This window comes from Macaca fascicularis, chromosome 17 (assembly GCF_037993035.2).
Source record: "Macaca fascicularis isolate 582-1 chromosome 17, T2T-MFA8v1.1".
Taxonomy (NCBI): domain Eukaryota; kingdom Metazoa; phylum Chordata; class Mammalia; order Primates; family Cercopithecidae; genus Macaca; species Macaca fascicularis.
The window spans coordinates 4,266,093-4,280,606 of record NC_088391.1 but is presented as its reverse complement, the minus strand read 5'-3'; the positions used below and the strand labels follow the sequence as shown (position 1 = coordinate 4,280,606).

Here is a 14,514-nt window from a genome sequence, read left to right as displayed (position 1 = left end):
TACAAAACTTTCTCTTTAGTTCTTTCCCTCTTTGTGCCGTAAGAGGAAGGGAAAAAATAGAGATCACGATAAGACCTTGATGTCAAAGCTTCTCAGGGGCCACAGAGCACCTTCCAAGTAGCCCAATGCGCCTGGCTGTGTTTCCAGACTCTCCCTCACAGGTCACCAGTGAGGATTACAAATCACCCTCCAAAAGCCTGAGGAGCCAGAGGGGCTTCCGTCCCTCTCCAGAGCACAGGTTTTAGTGACAGAGCCTCGTTATGTTGTCCGGGCTGGCCTCAAACTCCTAGGCTCATGATCCTTCTGCCTCAGCCTCCTAATATCTGGGGCCACAGGCAGGAGCCGCTGTGCCCAGAGGCAGCAGAATTCTGCAAAACCCTCACACAGACTTTTGAAAGAAAAAAACACGTCTGCATCCACAAAATCAATCATTCTCTCACTGAACACATAAATAAGAATACCAGGTGACAATTTTATTCACAAATAAAAAAGGTATTACAAAACTAAGAATATGATAATTTACACATTTATAAATTCCAGTATGCAAAATAGCAATGATGAAATGTACATTGATTTAAGCTATTTTAAAGCAAGGATGGTTTTCCTTTCCTTTTTTTTTTTTTTTTTTTTACCAACACAGACAATAGTGCTTAACCTAGGTAATAGCAACATTAACACTTTATCTAAAGTAGAAAAATCTCTATTTAAAAATATATTCCATATACACAAAATGAGAAAATGCATGACCATACTTGGTTGCTCCTGAAATCCTCCTCATTCTTGTCAACGAGCTTCTGCAGTCCGAGAAGCCACAGTGGTTATGCCCATTCAGCCACACGCATTACCCGACCAGCCTTCCTGACGTCGGCACTCTAGCAGCTGAGTTTATTGAGTGCTATGGGATAATTCCAACAAAGTGAAGTGTAAATTGGATTTTTTTTTCAAATGTTGACAAAGTGTAAAATATCACATTGTTGCATATTGCTAGAGCGGTAGGGTAAAATGTCTTCATGTTGATACAAGTTACACAGGATTTATCACATTCAGTAGCAAATGAAATCCATTTTCAACCCTAAGCAGTTCTCTGCTGATTGCAAATGATGTTTTGGGATTTTTGGCCAAAATCTCATTCCCATCAGTCTGGCTTTCTCCAACCAGTGTTTGTCCTTGAAGTTAATCAGGGTTCTACATGTGGAAAATATATACAGGCTACACAAAGGAACACAGCCCTGCCCACTTTCATCATCTCTCTGTCATAACAGAAAGGACCAGATGGCAAATAGTGGCACGTATGTGAATCACGGTGAGGTCACGCGAGGAAACTCTACTTGCATTTTCACAGCCATTGTGTGGTCAAATCCTAAATATTTTACATGTCCAAAAGGCAATTTTCCTAAGAGTTCATACTACCAAAGGATCATTGGTTTATACTTAAAAAAAAAAAGTAATCCAGGAAAAAATCAATCAATTATGACTAGGCACTAGGCTGACATGACAGCTTGGGGGCTACAGTGAAACACTCATTTCCTATTTCAGGTGAGGGAATTGAGGTCACGAGATGTACCAGACACAGGCAAGCTAGTGAACACATACCAAAACCTGAAACTATGGAGAAAAGGCCACAAGAAAAAGGACTCATTAAATGTTACTAATCTTTCACAAAGAGAGAAAACCGTGGGTAATACATGAGAAGATAAAAATATCCTAGGAAAGACACATTTTAATATTCAGTTTAAATGTTAAAAGACAGTGACTTGGACAGGGCAATTCCAAACCAAAATATTGTAGCGCACTCGAACATACTGATGTTCAAAAGTCTAAAAAAATGCCCTGTTCAAGTAAGTCTTCTCCAGGGCATAAAGAGTAAGAGCAAATGAACCATTCGCTGCTTTGTGACTGAACGGGGTTCATTTCTGTCTTAACTCTAGAGACGATGCTAGTGTGTAGATGGTAGGGGATAGAGCACCTTAATAGAAAGAAACTCCATCCTCTTAAATCCAACACCGGATGGCTGAAGTAGGAGATGATGTGCTAACTAATCTTACACGATCAGAAGGAGCACGACAATGTCCTGGTCAAACTACACTAGGGCAGTTACAGCTGCTTCATCTAAACCCCTACAAATGGAGCATTTTCTTCTAGTCCTAACGTGTGGTGTGTTCTCATGGAAGACTATTGCAGTAGTAGGGGAAGCTGCTATGCTGTAATTTCTAAAGCCTTTAGTATAAGATACAATGCCAGTAAAAGGTCATTTATGTTTATAAATACCCTTTTTCTATAATCTTCTAAGCTCAGGCAGAGGGACAGATGCAACAAATGTTTCTATATCAACTGATTTTCATATACATATGCCAGCCTTTGCATACAAGTCTCCACAATATGTGTTAATTCCGGGCAATGGGCTGCCCTTTCTCAGCCACATTCCCTGGCCCTGGTGTGCTCCTGAGATCAGCACCAGCGGGTGTGTATGAGACCGAGGCTGAAGTGTGGATTCCGGAAAGAGCTATCCTCCTCTGTCTGATTCCTCTGATTCAGTTGACTTCATCTAATAAACCCAAGATTTAGGCAGGCAATATGAAGGCCATTCTAACCACCTACGTGACTCAGTTTAGATGATGAAAAAGTGTCCTTCTCAAATAGAAACACTCACTTTTGAACCCATTCTACATAAAAGCTAAGGTAATTTATCTGACATTTCACAGGCGGTATGAAATTATTTCTGGAAAGAAAAAGTATACTCTGGGTCTTCAGTCTTGTAAAACCACAATCACCATGAAAATAAGCATGAAGGCATTTCTGTTTCTTGTTATATGTCCACAATCTCATAGGCTGCCAACTCAACCCATCCTTCTTTGAAGTCACTTTTGTGGCAGAGAAGCTCCTTATGTAGGAAAGATGCAGAGTATCATGAGTCGGCCTGGAGTCTTTTCTTGTTATTCACTGAGGTTTCAGCTTACAGCTGGTTTGGCTCAGAAGCAACTGGCTGAAAGGCTTCAAATGCCGTCAGTTTGGTTCAGATTTATTTTTGCCCCAGAAGCCATGTAAGGTCCAGACTGCTCAGTCCATAAGCCTAACAAAGGAGCACTCTTTGGGTTCCAGCACACACGTCTACTGCAGAAAGCAGCAGGTCCTTTAAGATTCCTAAAACAGCAACAGAAAGGAAGCTTTAGAGACAATGTCTTATAAATTAAATCTGCTAAATTTCAATGGTAAAGAATTATTATGCATAACTTTTACTAGTAGTACCCATGAATTTAATAGCACATGGACAAGAAACTCATTCAGTAGTATCCAAATATCCAGCTACCCGTGTAATCTCAGGATAAAATAAAGGTTTTCATAACAATTCATAGTCACCCAATAACTGCAGAGTACTTAAAAGACGATACTGTAACCCATAGCAATCATAATGTATTAACAAACCATTCTTCTGTGGGCTTTCAACCTTATTCAAACATTTAAAGCTTCTTTCTTCTGTACTGTGTTCCTTGCAAGCATCTGTAGGTAAATACTTTAGGATTCTGTATTTCCTTTCTTTCAAAGAACAAATATGATGAATGAATAGTGCCATTCTTTATCTGCCAACTTAGTCTTTGAATGTGAAACTTCCATTAAACTATTAGAGAACGTTCAGAAATAGTTGGGAATAAGATTTATCTTATAACAATCTCCCTAGCATACTCACAATCCTTATCGGGAAAATATCCTCAGCAAAGTATAGCCATTAGACGTGTCCTTATCACAAAGAGCACTGACCTCAATGCACGAAGGGCGCAAGTGAAATCACTGAACATTTACTTCATGTATTAACCCTTCACTAACTTACCACGAACTTGGCATTGGTGACATACCAGGTAAGTGTATGCAAAAAATTATTCCTAGGTCTAAGGAGATTATCTAGAAGTCAAATCGTAAGAAATACGTCCAATAACAGGAGATAGTTTTATCAAATACGTTAACTGACATGGTTATAATAACAACATTAACCCTTCTGTGGGAGGCAAATTATCCTCATTTTGCCAATAAGGAAAAAGTAGAGATTTCAATTGATTGAAACACTAGACCCCAGGGTCCTCTCATGTTTCCTAACCTTCCTTCTGTCTCTTCCTGTTGACATTTTAAATGTTGGATTAAAAACAACTTCAAGAAATGCTTTTCCTGTAAGTACACAGTCTGGCTTTGTTCTCTCAAATAGCTCAGCAAAAAATGTTCCAAATATCTCAGTTTTGTTCCCTTCTGGAACATTATCTGGAGAGATGTGTATAGGAAAAGCTTGATTCAAATCGAGTCATACAAACTTAAGAAGGCTCTCACACCTATTTGCTTTATCTGGAACCGTAACTATCATCAGATTATGGGTGATCTTAAATCACCCACAAGAAAACTAGTGTGTGCAAATGCAGGTTTTGGAAACAAATGCATCATGCGTTGAAATCATGGCCTCACACCACGTAAAGAGAGAAATGCTGTTTGGCCACAGCTGCTCCTTATCCACCTCCCAGATGGACACACTTTGTTTTCCTGAGCTACGAGCGAGCTCACATCGTGGAGCCAAGCTAACTGAACACGAACCTGTGGAATGGATAAAATTAACGCGATGCCCTGTGCTTTGGTTCATCAGAGTGAGCTGCTGAAATCAAATTATTGTATTTTATGTTTTAAGAGACAGGGTCTTGCTTTGTTGCCCAGGCTGGAGTGCAGTGGCGTGATCCTAGCTCACTGCAGCCTCAAACTCCTGAGCTCAAGTCATCTTCCTGCCTCAGCCTAAAATCAAATTCTTTATGAGAAGTAAATGTGTCCTGTAGTTGGAAAATTAGCCTGTTGGGGAAAATGTGGGTTGGTTTTTTGAATTTAGATGGGGAAAAAAAAAAACAAAACAAAAGCAAAACTACTTGAGTTAAACACTTGGTTGAACCTTGAAATAAAGAGGAGGACGACGCCCCCAAAGGCCTGCAGTAGCTTAAGGTTCATTTGCTACATTTCACAGATTATTAAGTGCAACTGAAGTTTTTTTTTTTTTTTTTTTTTTTCCCAGCATCTGGAAATTATTATCTCTTAAAATAGGCTCAAAATATTATTTACTATTATAGGGGAAAAATCAAAATGGTCTATATTTTAACAATTCCTTTTTAAAATTCAATGTCATACTTAGATTTATCTAAATTAATCTAATAATTATAGGACTACACATCTTGAAAAGTTAGTAAAAACCTTTCATTAATAAATTATGCTGTGCAACTTGAATGTAATATTTTCTCATCAGGTTCAGTTTAGATGTAATTGTAACTTTCTTTTCATAATGATTTGAGTTGAAAGTATATAGAAATCATGAGAACTACCCTGCATGTCTTTCAAAAGAGTTAATAAGTCATGATATGCCAATCTCACCACCTAAAGCATGTTTCTAAAATATCATGTCCATACAGCTGTGATGACAGTGCTCACACAATCCTGTCCCCACCGCACCAACATGCACAGACACAAGCAGGCAATGAGGTGGCGCTGGGATGACCTTGTATGAAGATGTTCCCTGCCTTAGTCTCGGCAATGGACATCACAAACTTGGGAACAAGCTACAAAATTAAGGTGAGTGGTAATTCTGTTTCCTGACAAAATTCTGAAAAACAGTCATCAGTCAGCTGCCAGCACCGTAGCCCTAGTTCCTCAGATGGTCTAACGAGAGTCACGGACGATGCAGTAGACGTGGCGAGGGCCCCTCATTTAGTGCTGCTGGGGGGCAGCTGGGCCCTCTGCTGCTGAGCAGGGGGGTTCCCCTGTTTCTAGCATCCTCCGATCCGTCGGTGGACGCTTTCCGCTGTGAAGGACTTGTTACATGCTCTCGGCTGCTGCGTCCTCTCAGTTCCTACGCTGTGTGGGGCACAGTCCATTCTCGAGACTTACACTCAACTAGGTTAATTCTTAAGTCTTTTCTTATTTCTTATCATAACAATTTTACTAATTATGGATGGCTCAAAAGAACAAGACCAGTGAACAGCCTTTCCTAACTCCAGGCAAAGCTCAGAGGTAGATACTCTGTGTGTGTTAACTGCCTAATTTGTTTTCCCTTCATTCACTCATCTCCCTTCTCTTACTTCTCCATTCCCCCATTTTGAGAACAAAACCAATTTTTTCCCTCCAAAGCTAACAAATGTTTTCTCTATAGAATCCCCTGTAAATTCTCCAGATAATTTTTTTTTGTAGTTAAAAAAAGCAAACAAGGTGGAAAGGTGGCTTGAGCCCGGGAGGACAAGGCTGCAGTGAGCTGTGATCGCTCCACTGAGCTCCAGCCTGGGCGACAGAGAGACCCCGTTTCAAAACCCAAACACGAAAAACAGAGAACAAGTACTGCAGACTTAGATCATATGTAACTTGTGAACTGATCTTAAAAGGAACACATCAGCATTCACACTTTGACTGTGCACTAAGTCTCTGATACAATCAGGCCAGCATACAGAAGCACATGGAAGCGAGACGCCTCTGGAGCAGGCTCAGCTGCCTCCTCCGCACCCACGGCGCTGATCTGGGGCAGGGAGGGACAGGCAGTGACAGCAGCGGCCTCTTTGTGGGGCAGGGTCTTGTGGGCCTGGGAGCTGGACTGTTGCTGTGACTCTGCCCTTTTACACTCAAGGCTTGACACTTTTCTTCTAGAACTTACACTAACAATACATGCGCTCCCATTTAAGGAAATGTTTACAAACATGAGGTCAAAATCAGCAAAGGCCACGTCCTCACCTGAAGAAAGCAGAGACGTGCCCGGTTGCCCCAGAATCCTTTGCTGCCTCCAGTTTTGCAGCATGCAGAAAGCCCCATCTCTGCAGGTGCCACCCTCGCTCCACCCAAACCTGATTTTAAACCCCCCGCCTGAGAGGGTCTTACGACCCGGTCTCGGGTCACAACCAACAATCAATTTCCAGCCAAACCAATCAATCTGTCAAAGTAGAGTGATCCAGAAAACAATAGCAAGAGAGAGAGGAGGGAAAAGAGCAGCTTTAGGAGACCTAAATTCACAGAAACTTGGCAGTGAATGAAGTACATTGAAGTATTGGGCATAAGTAATAGATATATAACTATATATAACAGGAAGAAGTGAAGGTCAGGAATTGTCTGCAAGGTGCTCCCATATCCGACGCATCTCTCTCAATCAGGGAACGAGGCGGCAGGTGCTGTGCTAAGTGGTTGTACTTACCAAGAGGAATAAAAGAACGCAGCTGTACACTTTGCTCTTATATATTAGCTGTGTTAGTTTTTTAAAAAAAGACTTGAAATTTATTTTAAAACATATTCTACAACATACAAGAAATTAGGAAAGATGCAAAAAAAATCTCATGAGGTTCCCCCTAATTTTGTGCTGGGAACAGCGTTCTGGTCTAGTGTAAGTCAGTGCTATGTTCACAGGGAACCCAGTCGCTGCCTTACCTGGAGGGACGTCTGAGTGGCTGCGTGGATGACAGCGCCACTCTCCTGATCTAGCTGGCTTCTCGTAGTTGGTGCATCCTGAGTTGATGCTGGTTCTGCCAGTGTGTTGTTACATCTAGATAAATCTGCAGCTGCTGTAAAGTTTTCAGAATGAGCTTGGATTGGAACAGCCCCACCAACCAAATCTTGACTGCTATTTGAAGCCAAAGACGTTGAGCTTTCATGTTCTGGACTGAGAGAAACAATGTCTTCTCCAGTGAGTTCGGGATAAGAGTCACAAAAAGAGATGTTGTCACCACCCATGGGATTCTGCATCAGAGGCCAGGCGTCTGAAAACTCGCCACAGATGGACCGCGTGAGGGACCCGAAGAAAGGTGGCACCATCTCCCCGGCTGGGCCTGCGTTTCTGCACACACATTCAAAAGAGCTTAAAGTCTGTGATGGGGAGAAAAACACTACTACAAAGAAGCATTTCAGCCGTAATGTTAGGTCTTCTAGATGAAATATCTAGATACTAAATCAGAATTCTAGTGTTTCCTATTGTTATAAACTTGCCTCAATACAGTAAGTCAAATTACTCCATTTACTTGAAAACTGAATTTTCACCCCTCCTTCTAATTAATATAGTTACATTTAATCCAACGTCTAAAACATGCAGTTTCCTGTTTAGACAGGAAGACAGTTTAGACAGTTTCCAACGTCTAAAACATGCAGGGTCTCATCTGAGTTTGATTGAGTGCTATTCTAAAATAATAGTCCATGGGTAAAAATTACTTACATGTTAATTACAGATGACAGAGGTGTCAGAAATCATGGACATAAGACAAAAATAAAATTAATGAAGAGTAAAGTATAAAGAATGTTGTACTGGATACGAGTGACCTTGAGAGACCTACCTAATTCTTGCCTGAGAATTGCACCCCACCAATATCCAGAACGTCATTAATATTTAAGAGGTGATGTTTCCATCGTTTCAGATGAAAATCGGTACATTAGTAGAATGCATATTTGCACAGGCGGATATGAAATGATTGATTGAAAGCACCCAGTTACCTCGCCTGAAGACTGGCCGCAGAATGCACCCCACAACCAACAGTCGCCCGGTCGGGGCTGCAGGCCTTGTCACAGCACGAGGATGGGAGCAAGTGCACCGGCCCTGGGGAAGACAGCACAGGTGTGAAGCACAGTGCCTCCCTCCGGCAGCTTTCACCTCAGTAACACTCAACACTCCTCTTGGAAACTTAGATGTTCCCCTTTGGGTGATTTTTTGGGGAAAAGGAATACAAGGTTCTCTTTTTTTCTCATCTTAAACAAATGATGAGCCACTTACCTAAGGTACCGAGAGCAGACGGACTCATACAGACAGATGAAGAAGGGGGGATGCTAGGGGGCTGGGGCAATGGGGAGACCAGGAGCTGTTGTTTCATGGAGACAGGGTTTCAGTTTGGGAGGATGAAAAATGTTCTGGAAGGTGAATGGTGGTGATGGTTGCACCTCAGTGAGAATGTACTTAACGCCACTGAACTGCACACTTGAAAATGGTTAAGATGGTGAATTTTATGTTATATGTATTTCACTACAATAAGAAGTGGGGAGAAGGAATAAAGCAGTCTGTGGGAGAGCACAAAACGAGACTCTTGGCCCCACTGAGGACAGGAGGAGCAGGACAACTTTTCTGCTGAGTGGCCTCCTAACACAGACGAGAGCGTGCATGTTCGAACCCTCTAACTCCATACACACAGACACATTTCTTTTTATTGCTAGCAATGTCACTTAAGGAATAAGTAGATATGTGCACACAGCTTTACAAACTGAATATACCACTGAAGCTGGATATATTTTGTGCTACAAAGATAATATAAGCTTAAAAATCTAAAATAGAGATTAGATAAGAAACTTAAAAATAAATCTTCTCAATCCTATAAGCAGAAAATAAACACTCATCTTTTTGAACAGCCTTCTTGATTTCTCACTCTGTCTATACATATATATCTCATTCTAATTTAGAACCACAAAGACACTAAAGCGCGCGCACACACACACAAAGACTCACACACATACACAGAGGAAGACTTGGAGAAATTATATATTTACATATATAGCTATTGAAGAAATTATACATTTACATATATAGCTATATGTTTGTGTGTATCCAAATTTTCCATGAGGAATATCTCTTTACTTTTACAAACAGGAAAAAAATTATGAAACTACAGTCTCCCTTTTAAAAAATGAATGCCAAATATTGAGATGCAATCGCAAGCCTGTGTGAAACAGGATGACTGGCCTGCCTGCATCTAAGTTTCCCTCAAAGCAAGGCCTCCGCCCGGACCATCTAAACATACAGTGCTCTGAACCCGTTGAACTCACCAGGGTTTACTGCCACTTAACAAACGAGTGTCACGCTCACCATGGGACACTTCAAAATTGTTTTAAAGCAAAAGGCACTGCCGTTCCTTGTAGAAAGGCTGATTCCAGGGAAAGTACACGACAAATCTGGGACTTCTGGTGGCAGAAAGTAAGAAAGTGCTAAAAGAATAATGCGGACCTGTCAAAATGGCACATGAGCCAGACCGAAGGGAGTTCCAAATGCCGGGCAACATGAGCATCGGAATCAACAGTGACACCAAAGGGTTGCAACCCACTGAATACAGTCCACGAGTCTAAACTCACTAAGGTATATAAATAAATAAATGGAGAAGGAAAGTTCCTTCTTACCATAGGAAGCCAACTAATAAATGTGGAAAGAATAATGGAATTAGAAAGCCAGGATTTGTTAACCATCATAGTCACGACTGATTCCAGTACGAATCATCAGGGCACGCTAAGCTACGGGGTGAAAGTTTGGGGTGTGACGGGATATTTACATAGTCTCCAAGTATCCCCTACAGGATATGTATTCATTACAAAGAGAACAGCAGACATTTTACATTGGAGAAACCTGGCAGACACCCCGTTAATGAAGTGACCAAGGTGAGCCTGACCAGGCACAGGCCAGACAGACAACCTCGCCTCCCGACACAGGGCGCTGAGGACCTAGCATCCCCTCACTATTTCTGAATTGAATCCTGAGGAACGTCAGACAAACCCAAATTGAGTGTCGTTCTACAAAACTGTAGAATTTTGAAAAGTGCTGGCCTGTACTTTAAAAAAAAAAAAAAATCAGTATCATGAAACACAAATGTTAGGAGACTATTCCAGATTAAAAGAGACCAAACAGATTTGACAACTAAATCCGACAGAAGTTTTCAGAATTTTGTTTCGCTATGAAAGACAACACTGGGACAATTAGGAAAATGTGACTATGCTCTGTAGATGATATAATAGTACTGAATTAACATAAATTTCCTGTTTTAATAATTGTGCTGTTGCTATGTGAGAGAAAATGTTCTTAGGACGCAAACACTGATGTACTAAGGGGGAGAGGGACATCATATTTGCAACTGGATTTAAAATAGAAAATGAAAAACAAGTATGCACACACACACACGAGAGAGAGGGGACAAAGCCAATGTGAACATGGGCAGCATCATGTTAATATTTGGGGAATCTCAGTAAAGGACATGTGGGAGGTTCTTTGTTCTACGCTTTCGATATTTCTGCAATTATGTCAGATTCCTGAAATTATGTCAAAAGAAAAAGGTAAAGGGAAAAAAGGATCTGCCATTCAGGAGGAAGCACTTGAAATAAGCTGCACTGACCCAGGGCGTTGGCCTGGGGATCATTTCCGGCCCCAGTGTTCTGTTAGGAGGTCATGCAACAAGGCCATCTGTATATTTAATCTTTCTTCTCAGACTGAAGTAAGGTGAGGCAGAGTTTATACCAACTGCGTTTTATTACATTTAAAATTTAAAATTAGAGTTCATTTCTCCAGAAAGTTTTCCTACTTCTAACTCTAGTAACAGTGTCCACGGTATCATATCTAGGAAAATGTAATGCTTGGGGGTGTGTAAGGATCATACAGTCACCATTAATAGTGTCTAAGGGTCTTATCTGTGTAGACAAAGGCAAAACTAGATCCGCACACCACAGAAAGTCTTGTATTTTATTCTTCACCCATTCCTAAAACAGGAGATAGTAATAACTACCAGAAAAAGAATTAAAATGAAAGCTTCTTATTCTATATAGCCATATGCTGCATAGCAATGTTTTGTTCAGTGATGGCCCAACAATACCATGGTGGTCCCGGAAGTTTATAATACCATATTTTTACTGTGCCTTTTCTATGTTTAGATCCATAAGGACTTATCGTATTGCAACTGTCTACAGTATTCAGTGCAGTCACATGCTGTACAGGTTTGTAGCCTGGGGCAATGGGCTACACCACATAGCCTAGCTCTGTAGGAGGCTATCCCATCTAGGTTTGTGTGCACTCTACAAGGTTAGCATAAAAGCAATGCATGGCTATATATACAACATGAGATTGGAACACTTAACTGACAATTTCTTGAGAAGATTGATTAGACAGTTCCAAGAAGACAAGTCAATCTAATGGGATCTAATGGGATATGGTTAAAACAAATACAGATGGCTTATTAGACAAAATGGTGCTATTAATATTGCTTCCATGGGTGCTAACAGACCTGTAAAGTAATAAGAGGACAGGGGAACTGGGGTAGACTTGTAGAGAGGGTGGTTGGCCATGGAGGGTTTTAATTTGCAGAGGAGGTGAGGTGGTAGGGTGGCGGGGGAGTGGGATGTGTAAGTGTAAGAACACGTGCTAAGGAATAGAAATACATAGCAAAGAAAATTAGTATTAAACACACTCGCAGACCACAGTGTAATAAAAATAGAAGTACAGACTAAGAAAATCACTCAAAACCATGCAATTACATGGAAATTAAACAACATACTCCTGAATGACTTTTGGGTAAATACTAAGATTAAGGTAGAAATCAAGAAATTCTTTGAAACTAATGAGTACAAAGATACAACATTCCAGAATCTCTAGGACACAGCTAAGGGAGGGTTAAGAGGGAATTCATAGCACTAAACACCCAAATAAAAAAGTTAGAAAGATCTCAAATTAACAACCTAACATTACAACAGAAAGAATTAGAGAAGCAAGAACAAATCACCTCACCCCTAAAGCCAGCAGAAGACAAGAAATAACCAAAATCAGAGCTGAAATGAAAGAATTGAGATATGAAAAACCACTCAAAATATTTAAAAATCCAGGAGTTGTTTTTTTGAAGAAATAGGCTGCTAACTAGACTAATAAGAAAAGAGAGAATATCCACATAAACACAATTAAAAATTACAAAAGGGATGTTACCACTGACCCCACAGAAATAAAAATAACCATCAGAAACTACTATGAACATCTACACACACAAACTAGAAAACCTAGAAGAGACAGATAAATTCCTGGACATATATACCCTCCCAAGACTGAACCAGGAATAAATTGATTCCCTGAACAGAACAAAAACGAGCTCCAAAATTGAATCAGTAGTAAATAGCCTACCAACCAAAAAAAGCCAAGGACCAGATGGATTCACAGCCGAATTCTACCACATGAACAAAGAAGAGCTGGTACCATCCCCCTGAAACTGTTCCAAAAAAATGAGGAGAGACTCCTTCCTAACTCATTCTATGAGGCCAGCATCATCTTGATACCCAAATCTGGCAGACATACAACAAACAAAACTTCAGGTCAATATCCCTGATGCACACCAATGTAGAAATCCTCAATAAACTACTTACAAACGGAATCCAGCAGGACATCAAAAAAGCTAATCCACCACGATCAAGTAGGCTTCATCCTTGGGATGCAAGGTTGGTTCAACATACACACATCAATAAACGCGATTCATCACTTAAACAGAACTAAAGACAAAACCATGTGATTATCTCAATAGATGCAGAAAAGACTTTCAATAAAATTCAACATCCCTTCATGTTAAGAACTCTCAATAAACTAGGTATTGAAGGAACATACCTCAGAATAATAAGAGCAATCTATGACAAACCCACAGCCAACATCATTCTGACTGGGGAAAAGCTGGAAGCATTCCCCTTGAAAACTGGCACAAGGCAAGGATGCTCTCTCTCACCACTCCTATTCAACATAGTATGGAAAATCCTAGCCAGGGCAATCAGGCAAGAGAAAGAAAGGGCATCTAAGTAGGAAGAGAGGGAGTCAAACTATCCCTGTTTGCAGATGACATGATTCTATATCTAGAAAACCCCACAGTCTCTGCCCAAAAGTTTCTTCAGCTGGTAAACAGCCTCAGCAAAGTTCCAGGACACAAAATGTACAAAAATCATTAGCATTCCTCTACACCAACAACAGCCAAGCCAAGAGCCAAATCAGCAAGACAATCCCATTCACAACTGCCACAAAAAGAATAAAATACTTAAGAATACAGCTAACCAGGGAGGTGAAAGAGAATTACAAAACACTGCTCAAACAAATCAGAGAAGGCACAAACAAATGAAAAAACATCACATGCTCATAGATAGGAATAATCGATTTCATTAAAGTGGCCATACTGCCCAAACAGATTCAGAGCTATTACTATCAAACTGCCAAAGACATTTTTCACAGAACTAGGAAAAACCTATTTTAAAATTCATATGGAACCAAAATAGAGCCTGAATTAGCCAAGGCAATCCTAACCAAAAAAAACAAATACAGTTCCTTCAATACCTAGCTGGAGGCATCATGTTAACTGATTTCAAACTATATTACAAGGCCACAGTAATCAAAACAGCATGGTACTAGTACAAAAACAGGCACATAGACCAATGGAACAGAATAGAGAGTCTAGAAATAAGACGACACACGTACAACTATCTGATCTTCGACAAAATTGACAAAAGCAATGGGGAAAGACTCCCTGTTCAATAAATCCTGGGATAACTGTCTAGACATATGCCAAAGATTAAAACTGGACCCCTTCTTTACACCATATACAAAAACCAACTCAAGATGGATTAAAGACTTACATGTACAAACCAAAACTATAAAACCCTGAAAGAAAACCTAGGCAACACCATCCTGGACATAGGAATGGGCAAAGATTTCATGACAAAGACATCAAAAGCAATTGCAACAAAAGCAAAAATTGACAAATGGGATCTAATTAAACTTAA

General features: G+C 40.4%; 2 protein-coding genes across 10 annotated transcripts in view; one reads left to right on the top strand and one right to left on the bottom strand.

Annotated features, from left to right (window-relative positions):
- Positions 1-14,514, top strand: part of MIPEP (mitochondrial intermediate peptidase) — a 212,397-nt gene that overhangs the window by 194,237 nt on the left and 3,646 nt on the right. Inside the window, exon 19 of the transcript XR_006693586.3 lies at positions 5,427-5,586. The gene's annotated coding sequence lies outside the window, so the exon portion shown is untranslated. The remainder of the gene's footprint in view (positions 1-5,426; positions 5,587-14,514) is intronic.
- Positions 453-14,514, bottom strand: part of TNFRSF19 (TNF receptor superfamily member 19) — a 105,239-nt gene continuing 91,177 nt past the window's right edge. For 6 of the 9 annotated variants that reach the window (XM_005585485.4, XM_015439059.3, XM_074021711.1 and 3 more), the window contains 3 exons: positions 8,470-8,572; positions 7,417-7,822; positions 453-3,141 (listed from right to left, as the gene is read on the bottom strand). In XM_005585485.4, coding sequence (XP_005585542.3) covers positions 3,133-3,141; positions 7,417-7,822; positions 8,470-8,572 — 518 coding nt within the window. In that variant the 3' untranslated portion in view covers positions 453-3,132. Of the gene's footprint in view, positions 3,142-7,374; positions 7,823-8,469; positions 8,573-14,514 lie in introns of those variants that run through there. The other 3 variants (XM_005585481.4, XM_065533063.1, XM_005585482.4) reach the window with 1 other exon arrangement.